The sequence below is a fragment of the Hylaeus volcanicus genome, chromosome 4, assembly GCF_026283585.1.
Source record: "Hylaeus volcanicus isolate JK05 chromosome 4, UHH_iyHylVolc1.0_haploid, whole genome shotgun sequence".
Classification (NCBI taxonomy): domain Eukaryota; kingdom Metazoa; phylum Arthropoda; class Insecta; order Hymenoptera; family Colletidae; genus Hylaeus; species Hylaeus volcanicus.
In genome coordinates this window covers 18,684,162-18,709,841 of record NC_071979.1, presented here as the reverse complement: position 1 = coordinate 18,709,841, position 25,680 = coordinate 18,684,162, and the positions used below count along the sequence as shown (strand labels likewise).

Here is a 25,680-nt window from a genome sequence, read left to right as displayed (position 1 = left end):
GGACATTTGGCGAGGGTTGTAGCATTCCAGGAATTGACCATTATCATCTATCTCCAGCTCGCTCGCGTCTGACAGAGAGGGGCAAAATCCTTATCTAGGTATAAATTTCGTATAACGAATGGAGGATAAACAACCATTCATTCGTAACAATGTCATCCAATTCCCCTCTCGTTTCTTTGCATTTACATACTGTAAGTGGACAGAAGTTATTACTCAAAAATGTTTACATTACATCTTCGTTATATTATTTGTAATGGTTTAAGAGTTAGTTTGATCATTTCTATGTATACGAAAATGATGTGACGTTAATTAGAGGTCGATATCGAAAGTGTAAGAGCAATTTTGAGCTTTAAAAGTAGGGGAGCACATCAGCGTATCGGAAACTTTAAATGCGTTTTTCTTGAAACAGTATTTTCAAAATCGGTGGGCACTCTACTTGGATCTCTTTTTTATGTAATATTTATGTAAATATGCAATTAATTTTATGTAATTCATTACATGTTGCATAGTTTTTTTAAACTGAAACAAGATAATATTCCGTATTAAGTGAGATTTAGACTCGTCAGAACCTGTTTGTATTTGTGTTTGAACATACCGCATAAACATTCATCTAGATTTTCAACTTAACTTATTGTTTAGAAAACATAGTCAATCCAATGATATAGCACTTATAATAATAAACTGAAGAATACAAAGACTTTTATATTTTGTCACTTCAAAGCGGGAATAACCGCCTACCACCGCGTACCACGACGAGAGTTCCCAGCGACCACGCGTGCACTCTTTCCCAACGAATGGAAGAAAAATGGCGTAGGACGCCAGGACGCGGAACGACCGGGGCAAAAACTCGGTAATTCCGCGAGGGCGCTTCTCTATTTTCCCAAATAAAACTCTGCCGAAGACGCGCCAGCGGCGGAGCTTCGCTCGCTCGGCTGTAACCGCGCGACGCCCGCCGTTCCCGAAGGTGCAACAATAATTATTTCTAATTTCTGGTTATGCAAAAATACGTAAAGCTTAAGCACCCCGGATAATAATATCCGTTTCTCCGTAGACGCTCTCGGGGGTGCGGTGAATTTCGTTCCGCGGAACGCTTGCCCGACCGCAAAGCATAGGCCACGGGGTAATTTGCGTGGAACGACGTCGGTAAGACGGAAAATACCGCCGTTTCTCTCCTTGGAGGCGAATCGCCCCCACGATTTGAGTTTTCGCGACGATCCCGCGTTATACTCGCCGCGCCTAGGCGTTTGCAGCGTTCGATAAGATGGGAAACCGCTGGGGGTTGTCGTTGACAGGTCTGATACACTTGTCTAGGGGGTTTGGAGAACATCGATTCGCAACTTTGACTGATAGCTTGCGACACGTGGAATTAATTCTAGTAGGAATCGGGACAGATTGTGCAGGATCTGATAGAATGTTCTATTTGGGAGACTTCTGTGCCCACTTGGGAGATTTTCAAAATTTGTTTTCTTTCACAGCCTACCATAAATGAACTCTAACGCCTAAAGACGCTACGTGCACCATCGCTGATAAGTAAGGATTATAAGTAAGGATTATATTTCTGGCCAGTACAGCAATAAATAAAACAAATGTTTAAGGGTATCTAACAATGATCATAACAATATATTAGATAATTAAAATTCCGTTCTTCAATTTGAATTTCGTTAAAATCGAATCGGACGATTCCACGCCGAGTTACATGGTACAATGAGGGTAAAATTTAATAATTATATATTTAAAAAGACAATTATTTAACAGTATCTAACAATGACAGTAACTACCTATTAGATAGTAGAAACTCCACCCTTTAATTTGAATTTTGTTAGAATTCCAGACTTCCCTATTTTATAGACAATTATAAGAGAGTGACAGACGTAGTGACCTATATACATACAGCGTCCTTGCGAGGCCGTCCAATTCTGAGAAATACTAGTAAACATTGTAGTATTTCCTGAATGGCCCACCCCTCTAAATTCCTTGACATAATAGTAAACATTGTAGTACTTCCGGGTTAGGATACCCCTCAAAGCTGTTTAAAAGAGAAACATTTATATCCACTTTTCCTGACGATCGATTTTTATGAAATTTGGTATACAGGGGTTTCTGAGGTCGCTGATTCCAAATCTGAACTCAAAATTTAGACATTCAAAATGGCGAATTCAATATGGCGGACCAAAATACGAAAATTGATTTGGTTTGGATGAAATTGGTATACAGGGGTTTTCGGGGTCGCTGATTCCAAATCTGAATTCAGAATTTAGAAATTCTAAATGGCGGATCCAATGTAACGGGACAAAATGCGAAAAGTGAAATTATTATACAGTAATAATTTATGATGTATATTATTTATTCATTAAAAGTGGTAAGTGACCATATATTTATGGACGGGGGTTTGCATACAACATCTTATAACCAGTTCCCTTATCATTTATAAAGTTGTCAACGTATGGCCACGTTTCAATTGTAACGATTAAACGCGATTCAGCCAGCACTGACTATCGAGCTGAACGCAGTAAAAGGCGACGTGCTTCACGAGCGTAAACGCCAGGCAAGTTGTATCGTTTTTGTTGCCCCTGAAAAGTGCTCGCCGACATCCGATACGCGCGCATCGCCCATGAAAATGATCCCCGCGTTATTTGTCGCATGCGGCTGCCAGTCGAACATGGCAGACTTAAAAGCAGTAAAATTTACCCCATGCGTATAATTTGATATACACCGCGCGAACCTGATTACGCGACGGAAACGCCAGAGGGGAGAGACGAAGCGTCGTTCGATGGGGTGACCAGAGGGCACAAGTGGCAACAAATCGGTAGGAGGCCATCGACGGTGGGAAATGGCTGCTTTATTGTCCACGGAAGAATTGTCACTGGCATATATCCCGCGCCTGTCCGTTAGTTACTTCCTCGTAATGCACGGTATTATCCCCGAAAACCATGGCGGCTCGCTCGATTTTTCGCCCATCACCATCACGTCGCCTGTTGACGCTTTGGCGACGGACTTAACGCGCCGTGATAATAGAGAGTTTTCGATTCTCGATGATTACTCGCCATTATGATACTCTCGGACGCGGAGATGGACGAGGAGAGACAAACGATTCGATGGTGTAAATGGTACACATTTACACCTGCGACTTCTCCGATAAAACACTATCACCATACGTCCCACCGCCACATGTATAAAAGCCCGCAAATCCAATTGAATTGTAATTAACATAACCCCATGAAGAATATTTTTCTTAGACAACGTACTCCTATTTAGTATGATGCAGGATCGCTTATATTTAAGTTTAGCACGCGAACCAGTAAGCGATCTAACGTTGACGAGCAACCGGGAAAGTGTTTTGCTGTTTGTTTTCATTGAGGGACATAAAAATTGGAACAAGGTCGGCAATGAAGGTATTGATTTTTCACGGATGGAAAGAATCGCCGCATTCAATGAACCTTCGCGCTCCGTTAAAGCGATACGGCTTATCGAGAATGCATTACTATAAATTCGCGTGTAAACATAGCGAGCCATGCACCGAGCAACGATACAGCAACGAAACGCCGCCCGTAAAATTCGAGTGATCCTAGGAAAATACAGAGCCACCCAATCGTTTCGTATTGCTTTACAGAGCGACCGGAAGTAATCGCATTGAATAAAACACCGTTCGGCTATAAAATAGAATTCATATACTTCTGGCGGTGCAGTTTCAAGCATTGCTGTCTGTTGTGATTTTTTCGACCATAAATCAAGACGAACAGAAAAGGTGAAATACGCCAAACGTGTACGTGCACCCTGGAAATCATGATAGGTATATGAGGAAAACGTGGAACGATGTTATTAAACCAAACAATCGTCGGTCATAACGAATTCGTAATCTCGTTATTATACAGTTCTAGCCAACGTTAGTTCTGAATTTTAAATTAAACCAAAACTCTCAGAAGAATGGGCAGATGTTTGTGTAAAATTCCTGGCTGAGGAAACCGCGGCTCGCAAAATTGAGGGAAGAAGACATGGCAGAACGATGTTAAATGTTGTTGTTAAATATCTGTCTAAAATTGTTAAATCGTATACTTTCCGTTTTTATTAAATCTTCATCCATTGCAAAAGCAACTTTAACAAGAGGAATTGAATTTGTGGGATGTACTGCAACAGAAATGGAAAGCAGTCAAAGCTGAAACTTCATAAGCATTGATAACAAGATTGCCCTAAATGTGCGGTTCTATGTGTACTGCTAAGAGCGAGTACTTTAATGAATGCAAAGTAAATCATTTATCCAATTGTTTGAAAATCCTGTCAATTAATTCAAATATGATTACTACATTTTAATAAAAATGAATTTATCACAAAATAGCTTATTACTCGCATCGCTCCTCGAAAAAAATCACAAATACGATAGTGTATTAAAATTAATAACCGGTAGCATAGTATCCCCATCACTATACGATGTACCTGGTGAGCTACCTTGCTTAGAGTCTTGTACCCTAACAAAATGCTTCAATGAGCGCCAACTTGACCATGCCAAGATAAACCCACGATCGACAAAAGCAGCATCGATCCCCGAAATCTCGCAATCCAGGCGAATCGACGTCGAAAATCATCTGTACCACGTTCGCCTCGAAGATCAGGCCAGGACAGGTGTCGATGGTGATTCGACTCCACCCCGTCAGTCGCCTCATTCCCGTGTCGTGATCCTAAAACGCGTTGTAACACGGCCGAACACTCGAAAATATCGTCTCCAGGCAGCTGCGATGATTAACGACCGTCAATAACCACGCTTGTTAATACCGCGTCCCGATTATCGTAGAAGTGTTTATAGCATCGGCAAACGTGAATCGAACGCGGCAGTATGTAAATCGCTCGTATAACACGGAATACACGCGGAGCTACACGTAACGCAAGGCGCAAGCGCGGCCTGGTCCGCGCCCCAAAATGTTCCTGGGGCCGCGCCGTTACGAACGATACAAACGATGTTTAGTCACCGGGCAATATACTAATGGTATGTACATAGAAATATAGAGAAACGAATACACACTGAGTATATTTACAATGAATTAACGGGGGCGTTAATGCAAAATCCCCCGGTCTACTTCGCCATTAGTTTAAACAGATTTCCAACGCTCACGACCTCTCGCATCTACATAACCGGGCTACGAGGCAAAATTAAACACTCCTTGGCTGAAAACCGAACCGCAACGACTCGGTCCACTGGAACCAAACGAGTGACGGACCTTCTATCTGTCCTAACTATAGAACCAAACAGAGATACTACGAGAGTCATTCAAATGTAAACCGTAACGTTTTTAGACAGCTTTATTGAGGATGGATACAAATTTTCTACGTAGTTTCCTTCAACAGAAATACATATTCTCCATCAGATAGGAAGCTTTTCGATCCCATCATAGAAAATAGAATTTACCTGACCCAGTAGTCAATTACGCACGTACAGTTAAATTTGTGTATCGCTTTGAAGGAGAAAGCGAGGCTGTTTTGGACCATATTGTGATCTGTAACGAACTATGGGTCTATCATGTAAGACATTTGTAATTACGTGAGGATGCAATCTTTAATTAACTTTAACAAATCTACACTGCGCGTTCTTACAATCTTCGCGACGTTCACTTTCTTGTGCAGTGTTTTTCATATTCTGTGTGTGGCGCGCCTTTTTCCGCCGTTAAGTAGGAAACGCGACCCCCACTCTCTCTTGAGGAAGACCTCAATGTAGCCGGCTTTACGGGGCCTGGTCCACGTCACGTCGACGAGGTGGTGGAAGTTGTTCGCTCTTGCCGAAGTTCGGTGATTCTCGTATGTAACTATAGACTAGTTCGATTTATGATGAGATCTTCAAAGATTTTTTTTCTTTCTACCCTCGTATGCCCAACTTTTGCAGTATTCTATCTCTTTCTACTATGTACTCATTGTCAGATCCGCTCCGTTGCATTCCTGCTTCAACGAATTAAATAGTAATCAGTTTTAATAAATTCTTTCCGCCCCTCCCTCCGAAGCGAGCCAGATTGCCCGACTTTCTTTCTCGGCTCGTCGGAAATTTTATCTTTCTGAAAGTTTCATAACTAACGGCTGCATCGGTAATGTATCTTCAGGGTTTCAATAAAGCACGAAGGGCTGCGGAAATAATGAGGGACGCCGCCCACGCGTGCACTTCGTCAGCCGTTCCCTAATTAATTCTGAGCAATCGCGCAGAAGTTTAATCCGATGCGTCAGCGATCGTCACGTGGGGATACATTGGAAGGGTTGCTGTTCGCTGTGAAGCGTTTCTATACTCTGTACTTCTTGGTTCAATTCGAACTATCGCTTCTTATTGCAACCGTACACGCGTTCACGGCGAGTTAATACTCGAAGACAACCTTGGGGAATTATTAAAATGGAAAATATCAAGTTTAACCCTTTGACGAGTACGGACGCATCGATGGGTCCAAAGATATTCAAGCCAAACAGTTTGTGTATTAAGGTATGCAGTAAAATATATACAAGAAATAAAATATTGTTTACGTTATGGAACAAAACTTACTCATAAATCGTGTGCATTTTTCAAAAATGCTCACACGTTAAAGGGCAAAATTTAAATGCGTGAAAACGTAATCTCTGAAGTATATCGTGCAAAATTTGTGCGGGGAAAATATTGAACAATGGCGTCGAGGTTAAAATACCTAAACCTGTCTTCTTGAGATGTCTGACCATATACACACCTTAACTACTCGCTGGTTTCTACTAGCACAGAGTAAAATAGAACGTAAAATTCCTGTCAGGAATTTTTTGAACCTATTCTCGTAACAGCCCCCGAATACCTAAAAAGTAGTCCACGGATACGTCATGTTTCCAAAAAATCGACTATTGAAAAACCCTGTAGGGAAGTAGTTAATCTCAAGTTTACACGGTGCGTTCAAATTCGGTTGAGTTGGAGTGCCTGGAAAGTCGCGGAAAATCCCGAACGGTGGTCGGATAGTGAAAATAGAACTTACCCGAATACTTTTCCGTCTGCATCTGTTCAGTTGGCACGGCGAAGTTTCCCGTAGCGTTCGGCGGGCAACCATTTCGATTTTGCTGCGATCGCAGAGTGTGAGTCGCGTGGAGAGACGGGCCGCGCGGCGGCACTTCCGGTGGCGCTGGTTCCGGTGGTGAATCTCTACCCGTGTCTGCAAAGAAACATGCGGAAATTCGTACTGTCGCACTTGCTCGCAATAAAACGTCCGCATTCTATACGTGCACTTGTGCATCTGAAGCATTGAGACGGCTAGAATTCTACGTTTTTCTATGTAACTTGATTTCAATTCAATTCTGGATATTAATTGTACCTATGGATCTGTACGAGCTTGGATTATTCATTTTAATAAGTCTAATTTAACCTTTGACACATTAACTGCCAACTACGAGATGTCTTGTAGTTCAAATTGATTGCAATTACACACGGGATAAGTTTATAGCCTTTTGAGTCACGAGTTATTGCAATAGAAGATCGTCAATTTTCTTTTCAAAATAACAAACTTAATATCACTTTTTATTATAAAAATAATAACCTAGATTGCACATCTGTATTAAATCTTGGCGCCCAAGGCAAAACGCTTTAAATATGCCTGGCAGTGAACGGGTTAAGCGATAGGAAAAGATTCCACGTCTTTAATTTAAGCTATTTTCGCACTAATAGAACTCAATTTTAATCGAACGAGTGTCAACACTGTTTTAAATAAAATGGCAAATAAAACTAATTCTTGAATGTTTTAATGTAGATTTGTAAATGTGTTCCTATTAATATTCTAAAACAACCAGTCTCAATACTTCCTAGACACATGTTGTATAACAAGAATAATTTAAATATCGATACAATTATATTAAAGTCCATTCCGTCTCATTTACGTCCCCTTATTCGCGGCTGGGTCCACGTAATAGCGATAACCGCCCAGTGGAAATGCGAGAAATTAAACGGCATCAATAACTAACTATCTCCTAATTAAGTTTCATGCATGCGGATACCAAGGATATATTTCGCGCGGGACTGTGTTCGATTTCCTGGTGTGCACGAAAAAAGAGAGAGAGAGACATGGGTTATGTAGGGGAACCTTGCGATCCTGGTATTAACCGCATTATTATAATGTCGAGCTCATTATCCAAAAGTGCACATCAAAAGCTGCAATAGCTGAGGCACGCAAAATGCAAATGCGAGTGTGTTTCTATGCTGTGGATGCGACGTGCCTGAGTGTTTGCCTATGATGCCCGTAGCATGCATCTTCCTTTGTGTGAGGTGTTGGTGTCTCTAACGAGAAGATGGTGTAGCTGTAGAATCATCGACTGTAATAGTTACGCTTGGTCTGTTTTCATGAATTTAAAGTGACAAGAAAGTGACGAATAGTGTCGAATTTGTTACGAAACATATTTAATAACGTTGGTATGAATAGATGTGTGGGTATTGGTCAAATAAACTACGCGTAGTAAGTCTATTTACTGATTTGTTTCTCATGTACAATTGGCTTTGATAACAAAAACCTTATTGTATTTTTTGTACGATATAATGAACATTCCTACTTCGGGTTTACAATAAACAAATATTAATTCAGAGGAATGTTTGATCGTTAAATTAACTGAAATTAATATTTACATTTTATTAATATTATTAATGCGTTTGTACATGTGCACGGTGCACGTTTCACGAAACTGAATAAACAGATTGTGCACGCAAATTAACAATGAAAGCCAATTTTCGCACTGGCGTGGTGTTAGGTTTCCCTGTTTTAAATATAAACACTTATTACGGCGTCAAAGCCGCAACGACAATTCTAAAAATTTTTCATTTCCGCTCACGCTGCGACGTTCCGGCCCTTAGGGCTTCGTGTTGCGGGCGTTCCGAAGTCAAGTTGCTTATAAAGTTATTCAAACTTGTAAGGAACTCTTCCCAGGGAATAATTAAAGTTACCTAAATATAAAGGGCACAAAGGAAGGGCTGCCAGGCATGCTGGAAGCAGCACAAATATTCGAGGCCGTACTCCATGAAAGTACCGCCGCGTTGCGCCCATAGCCTCGGAAAATAAACACTGTCGTTATTGTTTAGTCAAATTTATGCATTATGTGAACGAAGTGTAACACTTCAATTTCAATTATACGCAATTTATCGACAACGTTCCTGCTCCATGTATCGAATTACGTTTGATATTTGTAGTAACAGAAATTAAATTCGTTCTGAGAATTTCACGAATAAAATTGAACAGGTAGATCTGTTGTTCATAAATGAAACCAATAAATAAAATATATCTCTGATTAAACGACCAAAAGTGTTTAGATCATGGGCATTGGGTTGCCCAGAAAGTTCGTACCAATTTTTAAGAAAAATTCAAATGTGCCTTCTATCTGTACATTCTACACAATACTTGTATATTTTCCATAATTAATATATATATATATATATATATATATGGTATATATATGGTATATGGATTATAACATTTTACCTACCAATCGACTTAGAAACAGTTTACAACTTAGAAGAGGATTTTGTACGATAGTGTGTATTAATCTAGGCTGACATTAAATTCTCCATACTGTTGCTGGGTATATTGAAAACCTCGTCTGTTTCCTTGAATTAAACGTTGTTATTAGACAACCAAAAACACAGTTAATAGGTTCCTCTAGGTAGATACTGGAATTAAAAAGTCTAGATAGCCTTTCGGCAAATAAAATGTTAAATAACATAGATACCATTTTGTTCCACAACGTTTCCACTTTTAAAAATGTATTTTATTTGTTTTCAAGCATTCCGATATATTCAGACCTGTACCAGCTACCAAAAATCGGCATGGATTTCCAGACAACCCGATACATTGCAGGGGTTGGATGCAGACACGACTATTCTAACTTAGCAAGGAGCTGTACGTCGCTGGTAGATAAATGCGTCTTCTAGTAGTCATTTGTTCAACTCGATTAACAAGTTTGGCGCGAATTATTCGCACTTGCTTGGCGCAATCTGTAGTTTATAAACGTAATCCATGTATCCTGTGCACAAGACAATCGTAGCATGGTTGCGCGACAGAAAGTGCCTGTAACACGGGACGATCGTTGGGTGGATCGATAGTGTGTTAAATATATATGTATATTATATATAATTGAGGCAATACATAACCATTAGGGGCTGTTAATGTTACAGGGGACATTATTGTAAATCAAGGTTAACTGCAATACGGTGGTTTATTACGCTCTCGCGAAGCTGTGCAACTTGGCTGCCGCAACTCCGCAGCTAGATAATGGAATTTTGGTCTTCGGCCATTTGGATTAAAATCTATTAACTCGGCGATCGCAACTTGCTCTCGTTTGCGTACACCTGTGCTTCATTGTGGGCGTAAAATTGTATTGCAGCGTGTATAGTACTGAATCATTGATATACAAACTGATTATTTTAAGTAATATTATAATATGAAGAAAGAGTTTATACATGGTTTCCGGAAATATTTAACTCTTTGCACTCGGATGTCTCTTCTGAGGGGACATCGTAAGTCCAGGCAAAGGATTAGTGATTACACAAGATAAACTTATGGGAGCGTAAAATTGGTAAAAGTGTATGATTCCTTGAAAGATTCAATTCAAATATCACGAAAAATAAAATTTATATATGGTACGTGTAGTATAGTAGATATATTTATAACAGATGTGAGCTTGTGTTACATGGAAAAAGAATCTGTGAATAGTCTACACCTTAAAAAAACGACAAACAGCACTTGTATCAGAAAGTGTGATGTGGAAACAAGGAAATTTTGATTTTTGACACAAATATGTTCCTCCATGTCTAAAGATTCATACAAGCTCAAGTATCATTACAGTAAATTACATGTTTTATAAATTACGTTATGCAAAACGACATGATTCTTGTTTGCACATTCTGTAACGATATGGCTCCGAGTACAAAGGGTTAAAGTAAAAACATAGTATTGTAATATTCACATTTTGACCACAGTATTCTATACTTTCACTTTGGATATTTAAATAAAATTATGTACTAAATCCTTTTCTTTAAATTAAACGACAAAAGAAAAGACTATAAAAATACAGATACCTCTCTGTATCGTGTACACGATTCCTGAAGAATACAAAATGCACATCCATCGAGCGTTTATCATAATGAATTCCCAATGGCTGTAAGCGTGAGGCGCATTCGTTTCGAGCTTGTTCAGAAGCATACGCCTGGCAAGCACAACATCGAGAGCTACACAGCGCCACAGTCACACATAATTTACATACCTGTGAAGTAAATAGGCCTGGGCAGACCTGTGCGTCAAGGAATGTGCAAAGAGAGAAAAGTGCATTAGTGCGGCGAGGTTGGCTGTGCGCTTGTGTGAACTGAAACGTGCTGTTACGTTAAGCCGGCTTTCGCTAGGTGAACGGAACCAGACTAACGCGTGAACGACGGGTGATGAGCGTGGAGAAAAAAAAAAGAAGGCGAAGAAGAAATAAAAGGTGGATAAAAAAGAAAAAGCGAATGACGTTGAATGGCACGGTGGCGCGTTAAACGGTAACGACGATGTAACGAGAGCGTGGCCTACATAGCGAAGAATCGTTCGTCTGTAATTAGACCGTTCAAACTCGCTTTCCACGGCGTCGACAGGTCGAAAACTTTGCTCATTAACGCGCGAGACTCGTTTCGTTTTTCATTAAAATTCCCTGACGCGATAATTGATACCGAAGCGCAACACGTTTGCGTCTGTTGCGGCGTTCAACGATGTCACCTTCGACGAATAACGCGGATTCGTGGTGTGACGCAACTGGCACCAACTTCCGGGTGGCAAATCGACGAGCGTTTCACGGGAGAGCTTAAATTTGGAGACGCGGAACCGATTTTCTGGTAATTCGATGGTTGTCTGTTTTAATATGCAGCAGACAGTGACGTGGACACGAGAGACGAAGCGTTTAGGGGTCAACATTCTCTCCAGATTTAATCCATATAACTTTTTAACACGTTGGTCGCCACGTCATTCAGAAATGGGTGACGCGACTTTCCATTAAGGAACTAAAATATCCATTTCGCAGGTGAGACGGTAATGAATTCTAATCTGGTTAGAATTCGTGAATTTCGTGAGGTTACAAAATTAAATACTAGGACAAGTGTTGAATTATTTAATCTTCAAGAGTCTCGGGACAATATTTTTACTCTGCGGAAATTTTCACTAGTTTCAGTCTGAGAGCTACCGTATTAACCCTTTTAAAAAAATATCAGCTTATAGGGGATGATGAGAAGAAACTTTTTTATATTTACAGTTTATTCATAAGGTGCTTAGTTTCGAAAATAAAAATTCAAAATTTAGAAGTTCGTTGCAAAGTTTGATTTTCAGGAAAAAGTCAATTAAGTTTCTAATTTTTATTTTTGAAAGTAAACGTCCTATGAATAAACTTTAAATATAAAAATGTTCCACATTATCGTTCTCTATAAGCGGATATTTTTTTTAAATTTACACCTTTTCTCCTTTTACAATTTCCAGCAATAATCGTCCCGCAGCCAACGTGTTAATAATCAATGCCACCTAACTACTAACAGCCCCACGGCTTCAAAAAGAAAATCAACGTTTAAAAGATATTTAAAGCTACGGTAAAAACAAATGGGGGGAGAATTTGTGCTCTGATTGTTACGTTAAACCGAATACTCACAATCAGTGGGAAACACTGAATAAAACAGCACCGAATGTGATAAATACTGTGAGCTCGTCAACGCGATTGCCGGGTTGGTTACGATTACGTTGAAAACGTACGAGGAAGATTGGTCGGGGGGTTGGAAATTACAGACGAACAAGGGACGAAGACCGTTCTGGTGCGAGCTGGGCTCGATATTTTCCGTAATAAGCGGTAATAATTGCTTAATTAAACCGGACCGTGAAATGCGCAATGCGTTTCTGTCAGCGGCAGCCGCGTCGATCCCGTATCTTGGACAACTTTACCGTCGAAATGTACATTCGTTGCAGTTATTGAACAATTTTCCGGCATTGTTCGAGTGTTGGGAACACCTGTAACGCTCAATTACAAAGTCGATATCGCGCGTCGACGACGAACGAGAAAAACGTCTGGCTGGCGTCGTTTCGCCCTTGTGAATCCGCGATGAGTTATTTTCACGGCTCTCTGCGTCCCGACGCCCCGTTTATTGCGAGTGACGCGAACGGATCCGACGTTACGTTTCCTTCGATTTGCCTGTTCCGCGGACGTGGACGTGCTGCTCGCGACAAATTAACGTTTGGATAAATTATTCATTCGGTGGAGCGCTGTCATTCGACATTTTGAGACGGAGCACAGCGAGACGAATAAATAGATCTTGTGGACAGAAGCGAGATTGTTCCAGTATTTAGCAGTTACTGAATTATAACTTTACTGGGTTGCTCGATAGATATCTTTAGAATAATTAGTTTGAAAATAAATGTAACTCGGTTCCTTTATTATCGGAATGCATTACTGTGCCAGGAAAAAAGGGAATCGTTCTCTTTTATCTTTTTCACATCTTCACTTCCACAAACCGTAAGGTCCGAGTTGTAAGGATGTCGAAGTGACCCAATAAGCGAGACAGTTTGCAGTCAAGCAAACGGCGCTGCGCGTTTCGGTTAGTATTTACCCCCCGAGAGCGGAGTCGCGGAAGATTAAACGGTGCGTGGCGTCTAGGTTATTGCAACCGACGCAAGGAAATTTATAACTTTTAATTTGGTCCGTCGACGCGTATCACGCCCACGCATTTATCAAAGTGATTCCATTTCGCGCGTCGGCCGGCTCGTTTCAACCTGAAACGATGCAAATTGGCGTTGTCGGGATCGTTTAAACATGAATCCTCTTCGGATGTCAGCGGTGGAGGGGTGGATATTCAACGGGGCCGATTTCTCGTTATTTATTTACGCTCTTAATCAGATGCGAGATCCCGATATAGACATTGACGAAGTGGAAGTCTAGTCAATCGCCGAGGCAGCCAATCGCAGATCGCGCGGGAGCATAACGGACGAAAGGGGTGAGCCAAGGTTATCCCTCATCCGTGGTCGCTGCCTGGATAGAGTTAGTCAGACACTGCAAGGGTGTGCAAGGTGGCCGACAGTGACTTGATGCGGTTAGCGATTCGCGCTGGTAATTCGATTTGATGGTCTAATGCCTCCGTCACGTCCGACGGTACATATTCATGTAAATACGAATTATTTCCCGGGATACACCAGCGGCACTGCGGTCGCAACGTTCGTTGACCACTCGAGCATCGCTTGAGATTCATTCCTTTCAAGTCCTCGCGTTGGTAGAAATTTAGTCGACATCCTTGCGAAGAATTATGGCAATCCGGTTACTAAACGTATTCTCGCATCGAAAATTTACGAATATTGTAATCATATTGGGATATATGTGTTAGTTTTCTCGATTAAGATCGTACAATTGTATTTATTATAAGAAAATTGTGCTTGAAAATATGTAGTTTGTATTAATTCGAACAGAAACTAATCGAAGGGAGTAACGTGTATTAACATTACTAACCCTTTGCGGTCGTATGTATACTTTCAGCCACTACAGTAGAGAACCATGCTAAACTTATATTGTATTCAGACTGAAATGATTTAAACCATTAGACAATGGTAATAGATTCTAAGATATTAATGTAATAATAGATTAATAGAAAGTGATCGAAAATATGTGATAGAAACGTTAGTAATTATAAGTTACACAAGAAGATATGAACCAGTAGGTGAAATATCTACAAGTTAAATATTTCAAAGACAAAAATATTGAATATTGTTACGTTTTCTGTAACAGATTGCAATGAATACCAAGTAGTCGAAGATATTTAGTAGAATTCCAAATAATATTTTACAAATTGTGTTAGGCGAAGCTTTACGAAGGCATTCTCGCTTTTTAAGATATTACAAAAACAATACTCCATAGTGGCAAGAAGAAAGTTACCGAAAGATACCACATGAAGGAGAAGTATTTTAATACATATATAAAAACATTGGTGCGTATGTATATCTGACCATATCACGGCTGAACCACTGAATCTATCTACCTTATATTCGCAACATATGTTCGTGCAGTGCTCTGGATTGCTTTTGTTTCTTAGACTCCCCTAGGTTGCGCTGGGGTCATTATTTTCGAAAATTCTTATTTATGGACCGATTTGGCTTAAATTCACCCTACATAATACTTAAATAAAAAGAAAGTCTTTGGCCAAATTGTGGACCCGATGGGTGAGGCTGTGGTGGAAATATACATAGAATAAGCATAGCGTGTGAAACCGCGGAGCACAGCTAGTAGAATATAATTTTTACATAAAAACATTGCATTAAAACACATTATTGCGTAAACATATATCTAAAGTTTACAATAGAATTAAGCAAATGACCGTTAGACATTTTTATTCCAGCTCAGGGAATAGAATCATCCTTCTTCCCCCATTTCATCATCCGATAAAGTTCAGCCTGTTAAGATTTCCGTTACCCCGAAAAAGACTCTTTACTTGCTTCCTGCGAAAGGTATAACGATTAAGCCCGATATTAGGTTACCGCACGGTCGTGGATTTTCGACCGAGAACGAAGCGGAAGAAGTGCAACGGTAACGATAATGGCGAACACGGACTATTGGCATAGTTTTCAAGTGGTGCTTAAAATTATTCCTATTTCGAGAAAACCTGGCCGCGATCCAGACCGCCCAGTCGCTATCTTTTTGCCGTGGGTTTGCGATGAAAAAAAAAACAAAAAAAATATATTTTCTTCCATTTCGCTATCGATATTTCTTCCATGTTCCAGTTCCCCCCCCCCCCCCGCCGTTTTTGGTTATAAATTATACGCTACTCCCACGATCGTGTTTCACATTAAATCGCCGCTCGGGGGATCGGATGACCCGTCCGTTTCGAAGATACGGCTGTTACCCGCATTATTTGCAATTTAAATAATCCGACAGATCGGTGATTAATCGGCCGGTTCGACAACATTTTTCCTGGTCGAGTAAGCCAATATCGAGGTCCGTCTGGGATTTATTAGGGCGATCCAGAAAGTATTCAGCGTTTCCGATACTTTAATTGATCAAATCGTAACTGTAACGAAAGAGAATTTCAAGTACGGTGATGCATGGTTCTCTGCCATCGTTCTGAAAGCAATTTTATTCCTCCGCGATACCGTTCCTGTTCTCTGGATGCAAACAAAGGTTAGGAAAGCCGATGTAACGTCTGAACGATAACTTCATTTATAAAACTGTAATTTTGTTTCCAATAATTGAGTGTTACTACTTTGTTCCATCTTGTGTATAATCATTCAAGGCACACGAGCCTCTCGAAGTCCAATTGTCGATAATTAACAATATCGAGCACAGTATGAAGAAATATTCAATGCGTGACTGACGTCATCCTACAATTTGTAATTCTATTCTAAATCTTCGACGCTATATTGCCTGTCGGAATGTCCCTGCGGTCTAATGGAGGCATCTCGTGGCATCTATTAGCAAATGGTTCCCAACGGCCAGGGCTCGCCCACGTTAATCCCGTGCTGCTCACCGCCAGAAAGACGATTGATATTACATTAGATCACCGTAGTCTAATACAGACCAGCCGAAAACCACGTTATTGAATTGCTGGCCGTCAGGGGACTCGGCACAATTACGCTCACTCGTCGACGCTAACGTCATAGACGCGCAAGACTCCCTTCCTCAAGAACAAGTAGCGTAATGGTTTCTAAATTTTTCGTAAAGCTTCACCTTGAAGTAAGCAGCAATTACCTATGGTTATTGGTTATTGGTCTTGCAAGCTCACTTACGAAGCCAATATTTCCAAGAAAATTAACACTTCCGTTACTACCGGGTGTGTTTGTTACATTAAGGTTACATTGAGTCTCCACACAGTTCCAGCCTGTCTCCCTGCGATTTCTGGGTGTTCCCAAAATTGAAAAATCCTCTTCAGGGAAGAAGATTCAATGACGCGGAGCAAATAATAAGGAACGCGACGAAGCACCTGTTGGCTACTCCGGAAGTTGAATGGTTTCGAAAGGGAAAATATCGCTGGAACAAGGTTGTAGCTTCGAAAGCAAAGTACACTGAAGGGTACATCATCGCCACTGAATATATTTAACTCTTTCTCTTGCTGCAGTACAAGATCGGATACTTTCGGACACAACTCTTATAATTTCGACTTCTACAAATAATTTTTACATTTTTACTCCTGTGCTTTTTAAATTCTCTCGATATTTCAATTAGTTTTGGACCATTATTTATAGAGGAATAAAATGTCTGTATATCAGGTATGTCGACGATAGCGATACATAATCGTCGGGAAGTTCGATTCACCGATCCGTGTTAACAGCCATCGCCTCACCGACTCGGCCCTAAGGGCAAGACTCTCAGCCACCTATCCGTCTTGGGAGAGGCTCCAGTACCTAATATATAACCCTATGTGCGCGTGGCAGCCCGAGGAGCGCTACATAGACAGCAAGGGCCCGGGTCTTAATCCGCGTCGCTAATTTCCACGGAATCTACGTGTAATGCGATCACACTTCAGCAAGCAGAGGCAATGGCTGCTCGCCCGCGTCGCTGGATTCCCGGATGCAACGATCCGTGAAGCACCAGGGCCTCGATATTTGCCCTGGTCCACCGGACCCACCCCCTTCGCCCAGAGCCTTCGTTCTCCAGCCCCCTGTCGACTCCATCGCGGTATCAGCGGACAGACTAATTCGGTAGCCAGGATCCCGCGTCAACGAAACACGGGCAAACGAGATCCTGGTCGAAATTTCGTTTAAAAGTTTGGCTTCCAGCCGCTACCGTCGGCCAGGGAGAACTCGAGAAGCCGCAAAGCTACTTTCTCATCTCCGTGGTAACGCTAAAACTGCGTTACGCGGCGCAACCGAGGAAGCTGGCCGAGCGTCGTCCGCGGACCAATTTAGGGCCTAAATACCCTCGACATTCCAAAACAATATAGTCGCTCGGCTAACTTCCGCGCTGACCTACGCTCTAACTAGCCCGTACCCGCCTAACTGCAAACTCGGTTACCGTTCCCACCTCCTCCGCCGCTGCGCTTTGTTCCTATCCTTTTCTTGCTCCTTTCCGCGCAACACTCGCTTCGAAGGATTCATCTGTCATCTGGCGACTTCTAGCGGGAATCTTGAGAATTTATTTTGGAATTTACTTATTGCAAATGCTTAGGGTCTGAAATAATTTGTTTACTGTAAATCCATCTACGTCGTAGTCATCAGCATCGACACTTAACAAGATCTCTGTGAGTATCAGCGTAGGCAGCAATTACCTTGATCAGGTGTATCGCCAAAACAGCGTTACGAGATTAGATTCCATTCTAAACTCTACATTCCGAAACAATACCAGTCTCTCCTCAACTTCTTCGCTGGGTTAGGTTCTAACTAGCCTCGCTCGCGCCACTAAACTGCTAACTCGGTTACCCTAGCCGCCTCCTCTACGCTCCGCTTTGTTCCTCGCTCTCCTTTTCTGGTTGCTTTCACCCCGTTCCCTTCGCTCGCCACCCACTTTCAGCCTCTTTGTCCGCGTTAGTCGCCCCGATGCGGAGTCTGGCAAACAGAGCGGCAGCTCGTCGTTACCCAACTCCCAGCTACCAGTTACATCCACCGCGTCGCTGCTGAATTCGACAACAATGAACTTAACTCTCAAAACCAAGAGTACATTGGTTATTTAACGAGCCGACGCATAAGGTAGTTTGTCGATTACGACGCTGTTACGACGGCAGCCGACGCGTCTAGAACATTTGCCTTTGCTTAAGATCCTTCGCCCTCGGCCGTTTCTCGAAGCATCGCAATTACGATGTCGGAGCGCACGTCGTCTAGGGGGGACCGAGTAGGCGCCACGAGAAATCCGAATTTAATTGTAACACTTTCAGCCTGACGAATATCGGGGAGATGCGATGGAACCAATCTGTGGACAAACTAATAGATACGTACTCGACATTTCTCGTGCATCGCGTTGAGATTCTAAGACATCGAGCTAGCGTATACTTGCTGGTAGGGATCTTGTGAGGTCGTAAAATCGGTTGGAAATCGATCTTTACAACGGGAGTCATATTTCAATAACTTTATTCTTTTTATGTTTGTTCAGTGTTCACACATAATTCTGTAATTCTGTAATTCTGTGTTATATTACTAATTGCGGTCGGCTTAAGTTGTAAAAATCAACTTCCGACCGACTTTACAACCTCACGAGACCAGTGGCTATTGTAGCTGTAAGACACTCGACACATTTGAGAAAATCGACTGGACCTGCTGCTTCGCCAGCCCGAAAATGTCGTCGACCGCAAAGGGCTAACACCATTCGTATAAATTGAACAGCCATTACTTTTTTATTGTAATATAGAGGAAAATTAAATAAAATTTCACTTGGTTTCACCATAAATATTATGAGTTCCAAGGAAATCACAAGCACGCCCATTTTGAATCCTATCGTCTCGATCATCGACCAGAAAAGACGCTATCGAACAAAGCATCGTGGAAACCGGAGATCCTTCTGTGCAGGGAGTGCCTATTAATATTAAGCTTTTAACGAGGAACACGTTTACACGAAACCTGATTTAACTCCGGCCAGGGGCTCGATACCAGCCGGTAATCCTGTTAGTCCGGTAATCGTATTTGAGGCACGGATCGTTAACTTATCGCTCCGCGGGAAATTTTACGTTGCGATTTCCCGGGACCGGTGCGCTCACGGCAATCGATAAATTCATCCTTGGAGTTTCCGAGCGTATCGAAAACTGCTTTTCGAATCTGCGAGTCCGTTGTTTTATCGCCTAATTACACGGAGAACTCGATGCAACGAGCCGCATGCTATGAGAAAACAAATGCAAAAGATGCGGTGAAAGACGATGAGAATGGCGCGAGAAATTGCGAAGTAGGTGAGACGGAAGTGTTCAGCGGAGGTGGGCAGAATTTTCTTCGAATAACGAATGACGGATAAAAATACGAAAAGGGAAATAATAATTTTATAATTCAGACTGGAATTTTTACTGAATAATTTCAGATTTTTATTGATCGAAAAGTAAATACAAAGATAAAATAATAATTATAGAATAAGTAGAAAGACGAGACAATAATTTCAATTTTTACTGACCGAAAGATTATTGTTTTCTTGTGGTTATTTGATATTTTCTGTCAGGATGAGAATTCTCCCCATCTCTGGTGTTCAACCTAACTTACCATTGGTGAGATGCATGCGAGAGTGCTCGTCGGGGAAGACAGTTTCCGAACGGTCGCTCGCCGTGGAGCTGCTGCTCAAAGCACTCGCATGACCTCGACGTGTTCTTCGCCCCAGGGTGCCACCGCCAGTGTTCGCCTTTTTCGATGGCGCCGCATACACCGTTTCACCTATGACAGTGAAAGAAATTTTTCAATAACTTCGAAAGCATCGAAACGTTTTCTCAAGCTCGTAACAAGAAAATCTACGTTCCCTCTAAAGTAAAATATTAAAATAAATAATTACGTTGTAATTCCTTGCATCGTGGCCATCGAATCACAGTCGTTCATCTCTAATCTCTAATCGACTATAAGCATATTTTGGACGTTACAAAAGGTGCACACGTTGCGTGGACCATCCCGTATACATGCAACGAAACGAGAGAAAAATTGGATGACATTGTTACGAATGAATGGTTGTTTATCCTCCATTCGTTATACGTAATTTTTTGAAATTGCCAAAGTGATGTTAGTGATGTAAGTAGTGAAAGATGATGATTCCCACCGTAAACCAAATTTCCACGATGTCGACATGTTTTTCCTAGCCAAAAACGGGTCCCTGTTCCACCGCGATTTCCGCCGCAGCGACGCTATAATATCAACCGTCGTCGATGCGGAGCGGATGGTTAATATTTACAAGGCCAGAAGACACGGCTGCACAAATGTTATTTCGAACCGGCAGCGACCGTTTCCCCTGCATTAATCGAGCCTGCACGGTGGTTGGCGTAACTTGTAACGCGACGTAACAACGGTATTCGTCTTGCAGCGTTTATGAGTATCATCTTGCGCGTCAGCGAGCGAAACCCGCTCGCGGCGCTAATTAACTCCGTACCGTTACCGTTGCGGGATCTCTCCGATGATATGCTCCCGTTGTAATGATGTCGACGAGAGTTGGTGCTCTCGAGGGGAAACGGCGATGCCTGACGATGATTCGGCGTCAAAGTTGGCGGCGGCGTCGGGAACGGCGTCGTCGGATTGTCGGTGGTCGCGGCACCCTCTGTGTCTGAACCAGTGCGGTACGATCGGTCACCCACACCTGCGCAAGCAAATTTTACTTGATTTGAACATCGATAAACAGGTTTCGACATTACAGATAAATTTAAATGCGAGTTGAATTTCGTGGAAGATTTTTGGAATGCATCACGTAGAGAGATATGATCGATTTAAGAGGGTATTCTATGTAGTCTAGAACTTTAAAAAAATCTAGTTTTTTTTTACATTTTCTTAAAACATAGACCTTTGAAGATATATCTGCCAAAGGATTTTGTTGAATTTCGAATATTAACGAAGTTAGGAATGTCTAAAAAGAACGATGTCTTAAATTTCTCATCAAACCCACATCTTTTAGTTTATGAATTATATTTCACTTAGAACACGTCATCCAATGAGTTAGAGAGGATTCTTTCAGTGTGAGCTAGATTCTACATTGCTACGACTCCTACTTTTTCCATTTCTCTCAAATCCTGACTTCACCATCAACAGACTCCAAACCTCATCGAAAACATATCCATTACTTCAATTTCCTGGATCCTCTTTCTACGCCCATTACCTCATCACCCAGACCCGTGAAACTCGCGCTAACGCATCTGTATCCGTATTGTCATCAGATCGTCTGCCATTCAACGGGACCTCGATATGCCGAACGCGACGCAAATACGATTGTTCAAGATCGACTGGGTGTCATAAACCCAGAGAGCAACGAGGGGAATCAGTAATTCCGGATTTCATCGCGTTTCGGAACACCTATCTGCGAGGTCATTCCGCTCCACGTCTCACCAACCCAGCTCTACGCGAGTAGGCTAGCAAACACGCAACCGTCACGTGTCTTCCGCAGTCATCACGAGAGTGGCATGTTCCGACGATACAGCTATCATTTCGTTTTACTGCTGGAAGTCTTTGGACAGCCATCGCCATTCTTTCCAGGTTTTCTTTCGGACCCGAGCACTTCGATGCGCGTCGTTGCCCTGACCCGCATTTGTTTAAGTTGTCTACCGCGTGGGCGGCTGAACTCCTCCAGCCGCTTAGGAGCAGTCGTTCCCGCTACCCAGTTCTCATTGGGGTGTGTTTACACTGCTGCAGCAAGACGAGCTGCGAGCCGAGACGACTACAGCGTCGAGTCTGTCTCGAGAAGTGGCGCAGAAGACGCTTTGGAGCACTTAATGCGTTTGCTCCCAACGTTTTAGTCGCGCATTACCTCGGCCAGCCTTTTAACCTTCTGGCACATGCCAGCGTTTGTGCGATCGATGCGTGCTTTTAGAAATATAATAAATATCTAGGCTCTGCCTCGTGTCAAATCGTTTCAGACGACTCGCAGATTCGAAGGGAGAGTCAATACCTAAATTCCCTAGTAAATACTCGTGTTGGACACCCAAGACTTGTTCGTCAAACGATACGTTTCCATTGCACCAGCGTCCCTGCAGACACGATCGTGTTATTCTAACCGTGACACAAATTCGACAACCAGAGCCACATCGTTCGCTGCGCCCTGACAGAGCTAGAGAGAAAGCGCCAAACGACGGCAAATAGTGAGTCAGAGTTTTCAGAAGTTTCCGAACCACTGGCAACGAACGGGGATACGCTTAACCCACGGTCTGCTCGAAATGAAACTGCAATTGCGTCTGTTGAACCGTGTGACCCGAATGCCAAGCACGGGGGTGTCCCTGAACGGAGACTGGATCGAGCTGCGCGCGCTGTCATTCCCGCGTCACGGAACGTCGGGCATCGTCGACAAGAATATTCCGTCATGACGGACCGTTCACGGTGAAGGCGAACGGACGATCGTCACAGCCAATCGGTAAGCCGTTGCGAGCAGGATGCGTGCGCGTAAACAGGATGCAACGGTCCGTGATGATGACGGGTGTTGAGCGACCGTGCCAGCCGGCGAGCAACGATTCGGAGAAGATTGGAATGACTTGCAATCGCTGATCGGAATCTAGTTTCATTTTTGGAAAATATACCTTTACCGGCCCGCGGCATGGACTGCGGAATACCTTTCAAACGCTCGAAGAGTTGGCTTTTATCGGTTCGGGGGGATCAAAGTTGTCTAGATATTGTTCTATGCGTGGAAAGAATGACTGGATACAGAGACCAGAGCCTTTTGGCATTGAAATATCGTGTATGAGTGTACAGGCTATCATTTTTTAAATAATAAATCTCAAATTTACTTCACATCACCCACCATATTCGCCCGATATTGGGCCATCAGATTTTTATTTATTCCGATCGCTACAACGTTTTCTAAGTGGCAAGAAATTTGAAAATTTAGAAAGACGGTTGATAACGATGGTAATTACAGTACGAATTATAAATAAAAACTTGTTAAAAAATTTGTCTGTTTGAATTTAATGTAAAAAGACGACTTTCCGGTCCCCACTAATACAACATTTACCAAAATATACGTTAACGTCTGTTGATATTAAATTCAAATACGATTTTGAAGGCAGACAGTTCTACTGGTAGCGTTAGCACATAATTGGAGCTTGGGCAGACGGAAGCAGCGCCACGGTGCGACGACGCGTAACGGAAGTTGACTTCTAGAAAACAACGCCTCGACCCTTTGAATAATTTTTCCAGATAGTGCTCGCTCATTGCTGGTTGATAACGTGACACGGCGGAAAAGGCGACGCGATATCCGTCTTGTTAATTGGCAGATAATTGCTCGTTGGAAGAACGCGCGATCTAATTCACTATTAAACTTCCTTCCGCGGCGAAGGACAAAGGGGTAGAACGATGGCAGGAAAAGATGGAGGCGCGGGGGGTTACGGGGTTAATATGGAAGAGACGAGGGGATTGAATCTTGTCGGTAATTAATGAGGAAAGTTTTACAAATAGCCGAAGGCACAGTCGCTAAACGCCTTAGCGAGACCGTGAATTCCATCCGCAAGCAAAATATCTCACGAAAGTTAGTTTTTAATTGATAATTATCTTTCCCGGTGTAAACGGTAATCAACGTCCCCATTTCGTTTCTCTGTTCTTCTAATTGCTTGTTCACCGTCGCCGAATTATCGACCATGGGAGGAAGGGACTGAACGTGACTGGACAGTGGGTAGGAATCCTACAAAAATTCCTGGTACGTACGGACACGGAGAAACTTTTTGCACAAAACTGTAACGAAATTGTGGAATAGAGATTTTTCCGAGCGAGGCTTCATTTCCCCCCAAAAAAAGGTTTCGAGTGTGCTGGAGGTATGCAAGGATTTTGATACAACATGTACGACTTCGCTATAAGCGCTATATATTTTCATTCTTCGTTTTTCATTTTCCTTTCTTTGTTCCACGACTATAATTCCTTGATATTCATTTTTTTGATGCACATTCTTCATTCCTTGACAGCCACTGCTGTACGATCAGTGTTCTCTTCCTATTATTGTCTCACTCCTCTTTCTCCTCTTTATCCCTTCTCGTGATCCATCCTCAGCAGACTCCCAACGTCTGGAATGTTGTGATTTCTTTCTTTCTCCGGTTCACACTCGCTGTCCTCCTCGAAACTTATGTTCTTCCAACCGAGATCACTCTGCTCCACCTCTTAAGTGCCACACAATTCGGTCATCGATCCAATTTCTATCTTTCTTCGTCCTATTTGGCGACCTATCCTCTTCTATACTCAGGTCACTAACCTATTTTTACCTCCTCCCAAATTCCAGGCCACTGTTTTTAGTCCGCAATTCGACTCTGATTCCTACCTGACAAATCTGTCCTGCCTAGAAATACACGAGGGTTTCTTTCAGGGGATGCTAGAGGACTCTCAGAGCGAGGATTGCACCGATCCACTACACCTCCGTTGGAGAACAGACGTTCATAGACACAGTACTGGAACTGGGGTATAATGAAATAATAAAATACTGATGTTATAGGTTTTGTAAATACGCGCGTTATGACGGGAGCGAGTGATACGATGAGTTAGTAATGAGCGCCAGAGGGAGCGAGAGAGCGAGCATAAGTAGAAAAGGTGTGCGAGCGGCCGCGAACAGGCAGAATTCGGAGATGTTGAGATCGAGCGAATTTGTTCTTTCTACTACAACCGTATTGTATTCTTAATATAAATAATAATTCTTATACAGGGTCTCCCAAAAATGTTGGAGGTCCTTGTATACGTTGTACATATATTCTCCATACATTTGTTTTTGTAGTAAAACAAACGTTTAATTATAGTAAATATTCCCACACGCAGAAGTACACTGCAAAGGTTAATCAGTGACAATTATCAAACTTAGCTCGATCTCTTGACAGTTGTTTCCTATGCTCATCGAAATATCGATAGAGATCAAACGACTGTATGTAGCGGAACTAGGACATGATTTATGTTCGCTAGGCTCTGCAGAACGTTTAGAACCGATTTCTTCTCTTGGAATTCCTTTAGGTATCTATTTTGAGGGCTTAATAAATCTGACGTCAAGAAATAGTCCTTCATTGCCTGTTTCCTATGCTTACTATCCTCCAATAGGTAATTGAACGGGGTTCTAGTAAAAACCTACTTAAAAACGTAACCACTACATCTTCGATCGAGTCATTCGCGCCACAATTCCGATACCTATTCG

General features: G+C 42.2%; 1 protein-coding gene across 4 annotated transcripts in view; it reads right to left on the bottom strand.

The window, feature by feature from the left end:
* The window catches only part of LOC128875378 (teneurin-a), a 770,168-nt gene that overhangs the window by 432,917 nt on the left and 311,571 nt on the right, over positions 1–25,680 (bottom strand). For all 4 annotated transcript variants that reach the window (XM_054120900.1, XM_054120902.1, XM_054120903.1 and 1 more), the window contains exons 5-7: positions 20,977–21,180; positions 20,109–20,276; positions 6,960–7,133 (exon numbers count right to left, since the gene is read on the bottom strand). In XM_054120900.1, the coding sequence (XP_053976875.1) occupies positions 6,960–7,133; positions 20,109–20,276; positions 20,977–21,180 (546 nt within the window). The remainder of the gene's footprint in view (positions 1–6,959; positions 7,134–20,108; positions 20,277–20,976; positions 21,181–25,680) is intronic.